General features: G+C 41.3%; 1 protein-coding gene across 1 annotated transcript in view; it reads left to right on the forward strand.

Moving 5' to 3' along the window:
- The window catches only part of gins3 (GINS complex subunit 3), a 9,890-nt gene extending 5,379 nt beyond the window's left edge, over nt 1–4,511 (forward strand). Inside the window, exon 3 of the mRNA XM_046036325.1 lies at nt 3,935–4,511. Coding sequence (XP_045892281.1) covers nt 3,935–4,165 — 231 coding nt within the window. The 3' untranslated portion in view covers nt 4,166–4,511. The remainder of the gene's footprint in view (nt 1–3,934) is intronic.
- Nucleotides 4,512–7,500: the final 2,989 nt, after the last annotated feature.

The raw sequence follows: 7,500 nt of genomic DNA on the forward strand, positions 1-7,500 counted from the left end.
CATGGCACCCCAAACCATCACTGACTGTGGAAACTTTACACTGGACTTCAAGCAACGTGGATTCTGTGCCTCTCCTCTCTTCCTCCAGACTCTGGGACCTTGATTTCCAAAGGAAATGCAAAATTTACTTTCATCAGAGAACATAACTGTGGACCACTCAGCAGCAGTCCAGTCCTTTTTGTCTTTAGCCCAGGCGAGACGCTTCTGACGCTGTGTCTTGTTCAAGAGTGGCTTGACACAAGGAATGCGACAGCTGAAACCCATGTCTTGCATATGTCTGTGCGTGGTGGTTCTTGAAGCACTGACTCCGGCTGCAGTCCACTCTTTGTGAATCTCCCCCATATTTTTGAATGGGTTTTGTTTCACAATCCTCTCCAGGGTGCGGTTATCCCTATTGCTTGTACATGTTTTTCCTACCACATCTTTTCCTTCCCTTCGCCTCTTTATTAATGTGCTTGGACACAGAGCTCTGTGAACAGCCAGCCTCTTTAGCAATGACCTTTTGTGTCTTGCCCTCCTTGTGCAAGGTGTCAATGGTCGTCTTTTGGACAGCTGTCAAGTCATCAGTCTTCCCCATGTTTGTGTAGCCTACAGAACTGGACTGAGAGACCATTTAAAGGCCTTTTTGAGTTAATTAGCTGATTAGTGTGGCACCAGGTGTCTTCAATATTGTACCTTTTCACAATATTCTAATTTTCTGAGATAGTGATTTTGGGGTTTTCATTAGTTGTCAGTTATAATCATCAAAATTAAAATGAATGAACACTTGAAATATATCAGTCTGTGTGGAATGAATGTTTGCACCTGTATGTGAAAGTATACATACTGTACAAGCTTGCAATGACCAAAATATTTTTCTGGGTTTCTTTATAAGTATCAATAAATGTGTGATAATATATAGTTTACAACCCAGATGCTTCGATACAAAACGTCCCAGATCAACCAACACAATGCAGATTTAAAACAAATGAAGCCAGTGTTATTTAGGACATTACAACTAGGGGGCGCAGTCAGATCAGAAAACAAACAGCTGTAACCGGGCAGATTGTCTGACAGACTAACAGAAAGAGATAGTTGTTGCACACTGTAAGACTTCTCTACAGCCTCAAGCACCAACAGGTGTACTTTAAGTGTCAAAACTGTGTGGGCTTCATAAGAAAATCTCAGTTGGATGTCATCAAAATCTGTGTGTGGTTCAATCTTTGATTATTTCGTTTCAAAACCAAATCAGAAAAACAAAGCAGCTGCTTCTTGTTCTATGACTGCTGTTGTATCCTTACTGGTTTTCAAATTAACTGGCTGCTGTACATGTGCCTGTTTACAACAGCTGTAGTCTGCCTCCTTCCCCAGACTGGTCACACTTACAAAACATATAGGCTATTTCTTTTCTAAGTCTCATAGCATCTCATAGTGACTGTGGCGAATATGATTGTAGAAATGAGCACTTTATTATAGCCACATATGAAAAAAGAAATTAAAGACAATGTATTGTGATGCGTTTCTTTGCCTGCAAGCCACTCAAACACTTATTATCCTATTTCCAGTCGATTATTGATTAAGTATATCAGCATCCAGGTAGCATTTTGTTTTGGGCTGATCTGAAGCACCTGAGTGATCTAAGAAAATACCTGAATATGTTTATCAATATATATTTATATAATATAATTATTTTTTTTCTCTCGAGGCTACGGCCAGGATGAACAACGGGGAGCCAGCCCGACATGAGCTCCCCTGAAAACAGGATTTGTGATATTTTGGGGGGGGGGGGGGTCTCTAAAATATTGACAGTATGCTCGGATGAAACCACGTACAGAGGCTGCCGCAGTTGTTGTGTCTTCTCTACACTAATTATAGCAAAATGGTTACATATAGTTATAGGACTAGGAATAAATAATCCCTGAAATTATTCACAGGCAACTTCTGCGGCGTTCCTGTCCCAGTTGCTAGTGAGTTACAAACTGAACGTTGACTAAAAACCCACTTATGTTCAAGCTCATCAGGCACGCCATCAAATGAGTGAGAACTGAGCTTGTTATGAACATGTGTTTACTGCATGCAGCCCGTGTTCAGATGTACAACCAGGGCTTGACATTAAATTTTTTCGCTCACTAGCCAATGTGGCTTGTGGTTTTCCAAACTGGCCACATTTGTGTTGTTAAAAAATTACGTTTTATATGATTAAAGTTGATTATGGTGTACTAAAATGTATATTATCATTAGCTCTAATAAGGTTGTGTGTCAAGCTCCTGAAAACACGTAGTCTATTATAGATAAACACATAAGAGTATCTTCTTATTGTAGGCTATATAATGAAAGTGCTGCATGGGTGTAAAAGATGAATTGAAAAGAGAAAAACTATACTGAAAAACTGTTTATTTATAACAGCTGTAAATATTGTTATACAGAGTAGAAAATGATCTACAGTTCTGAGGGACTGTGCTGCCCTGTGACAGATAAAATTTTTACTATCTTCGTTTGATAAACATCTGGATGTCATACTTGCGCACCTCGAGCGGCGGCACTGCAGGAGAGAGTGAGACGCGTCTGTTGACAGCAGGCTATAGCCCTCAGTCCGACGGCCAGTCAACGAGTTTAATCTCCACAGCGTCAACTTGTGATAGTCGGTACAGTGTTGTCGGTAAAGACAATAGGCTTCACGAATGGACCGATGATCAAACACTATGTGCAGGTAGTACTCATGGGAGTTGGAGTGTCGTATTTTTCAACATGCCAAAGTGGCTAGTGGCAGTAGCCGTGTTTCCATCAATGTTTTTTAATGCGCATTTTGAAGTATCACATTAGAAAAGGTTGGTGGAAACGGCAATATTTGGGGGAAAAAAATCTTTAATTTCGCAAAAGTTTTTACGCTCGCTTGAGGTGGTTTTTGCCTTTGTCGATAAAGAGCAAATCGGAGATCGAAACACTTTTTCGGAATAAATTCTGACATAGCAAACTTGTAACTCATGTCTGATCAGCTGTTTCTGCTGTCGGCATCTTGCCCGGTTGTGCAGAGTTCTGCATGCCTGCCGAGAATTTCCTGCACCTCGCAGCTGGTAACGCTAATTTGTGCTGAGAAAAGGGGTGGATGCAAATCTCAACAGGTAGCCTTCATCATCTGTTCTGCCAAATCGTGCATTCACCTCTTAAAGATCCTTTTCAGATCCCTTTGATCTGCGCACTCATCAGACGTGGTTATCACCGCATCTTTTTGCTGAATCTCAATGAATGCTACTTTTACTGAGTGTAATAAAATATTTACGACTCTAAATGTTCATAAAATATATACTTCAAATCATTTATCCCCATTGATGAACCCCACAAAGGATATTATAGCGTTAAAAGCGTTATTTGGAGGTGCACGCAAAACTCAGCATAACACCGGATTCCCATTACGTGCGGAGACATCGCTGGCAGCAACTTGCCCGCTTGAAACACATTCCTGAGGACCTCTCTCCATTTTATTAAGATCCATGGCCATCAGGTTCATGCGACTGGTTTTGTTTCTGGTTTGGAACCCAACCGTCCTGTTTATTACAGCCATGTGTAACTGATGTAACTACGCTCGCTGTAGCCTGGTTTATTTGCTCCAAACCAGCTGATGGAAACGCAATATATTGGGGTTTTATTTTGTGACATTTTGAAAGTACGCTTAAAATTCACATGACAACATGGCTAGTTACCCGCCACAGCTGAAATCCACCTGCATGCGGTGGGTTGGCGGGTGTTCATGTCAAGCCTGTACAACTGCTTGTGCTCCCTACATTTGTATAAGTTATTTCTATAGAGACTCTTTAAAATGTGGTGCAGGGACTTAGTAGTTGTAAATGTTAGAACTCAGTGTAGCAGGGGCCGGTTCTGGACCCGCACTCTTTGATTGGGTTGTTTTCTTTAAGAATGTTGTCTCATCTAATCAGTGACATTGTCCTTCGTCCAGACGTTCATCGGCCGGTTCAGACGGACCATGGACTCCTCCCAGAATGCCTACAACGAGGACACGTCTGCGTTGGTGGAGCGCCTGGACTGTCTGGAGAAGGCTCTGTTCAGGTCCGGGCAGAGCGGCCTCAACGGCTTCCAGAGCTGGGAAAAGGGCCGTGCATCACAACTCACCGCCTCCAGTCTGGTTCTGAACTACCGCAAGAGGAAGATCAACGATATACAGCCCTGACCTCGGCCTGCGGTTAAAGAATACTGACATGGAGCAGAACTTGGTCAACTCTTCTAAGCACTGTGACAAATCCACTCTCTACTTCTGATCATGCTCTCTGTGGTGGGACGACGGCCCTGTGGAGAGTACACATTTTATTTATTCTGTCATACTGTATGAGCTTCATGTAATTTTGACAGTGTGTTCATGATCACTAGATTTTTCATCACTAGTGCTGAAAGTGTTGACTAATATATACGTTGAGTTTTGATGGACATTCAGGTGATATATAAATATGTTTCTGTTTTAAATTTTCATTATTGATTTAATTGTTTTGACAAATATCAAGTAAAGATTCCTAACATTTCCTGTTTTCCTGTTCACTACAGATGGGTAACCTTAGTATTTTTAGACTGGTCAATGAGCGTTGATGATGATATGGATAAAACATTTAGCTAAACATATATAATTTTATATGATAAAATAGCAACATTTGCCATTAAGCAGTCCAACTCAGTCGTTTCTAAATTGCCTACCAGCAGAACAGGAGACATTAAAGCTATAGTGACCTTGGTGGAAGCAGCAGAGCATCTCACAATATCAGTAATACATTTCTTGTTGCAAACTACCTGCTGTCGCAATATTTACGACCTGTGATACATCTGCTGTTATTGATTATCATACACTCTGTGGTAACATGAGCTCATTTTCAAAACAAACTAGAAAGCAGCTATCTTTTAATTTTAATTATGAATACTACTCAAAGTGTAGACACGGCATGCAGATTGAGGTCTCTAAATGCCAACTGTTGTGCACACTGAGCACAATCTGCTGTTACCACCTGTCGGACACCAAATGCTGGTAAAACGTGTCTCTGGTAGAATCATCAGTGAGGGTCACCCACCACACCGCCTGAGTTACTGAGACGTTAACATTTTGAAAGCATTCATAACCAATCTTTAGTCTTTTCCCTCAGCTTCAGGTCTCCACTGTAAACTACTACCCCCCCGTCACCATGAGCTGACTGTCTCCAAGCAAAAGAATGTGGCAAACAGGCTGCTGGTTAGCTGTCTCACCCGCTGCTACTCTAAAAAGTGGCACAGTCTGCAAACCTTTCCTTCCCTCCCATCTCTGCCTCAAGTCTGAACCGTCCTACAGTGAGATAATCAAATGTGATATGAGGGCAGGCTGTGGGCGGATAGACTTCACCTCTCTCCTGGAGACAACGTTCCTGTGGAACATTACTGACCCCTGCGGGTGGGACGAACCATTTGACCTGACTCCAGGGGACTGTGATGTTTTGAGTAATTTTATGTGTATATTTCTGTTAATGAGAGTAAATCACCTATGATGCCCTGCTATATGTTAGACAGTAGGACAATAAATAACTATTTTATTTGATGTAGGCGAGGGGCCTTTCTCACAGCAGACATTATGACTGTTCTAAGTGTTTAGTAAGCTAATGACAGTCAGCCAGCGTGCAGAAAACAGCCATCATTAATGTTATTACTCAAAACTGTGCCACCTGTATGTGAAGAAGGCCTGTACTACTTGGTGTTCTGTAAAAAAACGATGTGACAAAGAATGCTGATAGCATTTTTTAAACTAACCATGACGCTGCAATACCTGCTTCTACTGTACATAACGCACATGTCATGCTGCCACCCACCATTACAGGACTCCTTTTGATCAGAAAGCCCAAAAACTGCCCTGCATGGAGACCAGCCAGGGACCCTTGTTGCGCGTCACCCATATATCCTATATCCTTTATGCTACAAAAAGACTCCTCTTCAAAATGGAGTTTAAAACACTAACTAGAGATGCTGAAATAGTCAAAGCTGTCCTGTTTTCTACCTATAAAATAAATTAGTGTGCCTTCTGCGAAGTGCCATTGCAATTCTTCTTTTATGTACATTTCTGACTTTGGCACCTCTTGGTTTAAGTATAAAAAAAGGTGCCATAAACGTTCATGAGTTTAGTTTATAATCTTATATTGTGTTTACTACGGAAGCCCTGAGCGGCCATTGTTTCAAATATTTTTTTATTCTGTTTTCCTGTGATAATAGGATAATTATCTCGCGATCTTGACAACAAATGTTGTTTTCCCTTGATAACGGGATCCTTTCCTTGTGATTTAGAAATAACAAAACAGTAGTTTAACACAGGAGTCGGCAGGAACGTTCCTAGTCCTGTGCTCTACCAACTGAGCTAACCAGAAACACTGTACATTTGTTGGAAATTATCCTAAAGAAATGCATCCGATCCCTGTATTCAGCTATGGTTTGTTATCGCAAGATCATGAGAACATGATCCAGTTATCACAGGAAAACACCATTTGTTATCACGAGATAGTTTTCCTGTTATCACAGGAAAACACCATTTGTTATCACGAGATAGTTTTCCTGTTATCACAGGAAAAAAAAAATAAAAATTGAATCGATGGCTGCTTAGGGTTTCCGTAGTTTACTGCCTATGTCTTGCATTTTATCTGTTACTGTGCAACAATTTGTGATGTCTGATCCAAAATGATGCTTTGGAATGGAACCCACCCATAAATACTTGCTACTATTGAGGGAATATTGATAATGGTAATTGTCAGACCTCTGCTAAAGCTGACTCATACTTGATTGATATTCAGCCTAATGACTCACCTGTGTAGCTGCCTCTGTAGTTTTGATTTACATCTGTCTGACACTACAAACTCCATTCGAAAAGTGTCCACAGAGAGACAGTCTTACAAACCATATTGGTATTTACTGTCCGTCTGTATTATTGCACGGTGTTACTGCTGTTTTGTCCATGCCCTCTCTGTATGTGAGTGTTGGCCTTTAGCTGCTGATTAGCTTGCTGTCCCTGCTTGTTATCCAGAGGAGACACATCTCAGCCTGCATGTGTCATTTTAGACTGAACTGCACCTCAGGGCTTTTCTGCATCATTCATTGATACTTTTACTTTTAAGCCAATCCCAGCTTACATCGAGCGGAAGGCGGGGTACAACCTGGACAGGTCGCCAGTCCATTGCAAGGCAGTTGGCACGCTATGTAAAATGTAAACTAAAACAAAATGTGATTCAATTGTCAAATGTTGTAACTGATACATTTTATTGTTATATGTCCATTTGTAATGATGCCAGTGACACATTTTAAAACAGTTGGGACAGTGGCAACAGTGGAGAGTACGAAGAAATCTCTGTACGCAAGGGTCAAGGCCGAAAACTAATACTGGAAGGCCGTGACCTTCTGGGCTCTCAGATGACATTGCGTCAAAACAGACAGGATTCTGTAGGAGACATCACTGCATGGGCTAAGGATTTCCAAAACCTCCATCCACAAATGCAAGTAGAAACTCATTTTAGG

Source organism: Micropterus dolomieu, linkage group LG22 (assembly GCF_021292245.1).
Source record: "Micropterus dolomieu isolate WLL.071019.BEF.003 ecotype Adirondacks linkage group LG22, ASM2129224v1, whole genome shotgun sequence".
NCBI lineage: Eukaryota > Metazoa > Chordata > Actinopteri > Centrarchiformes > Centrarchidae > Micropterus > Micropterus dolomieu.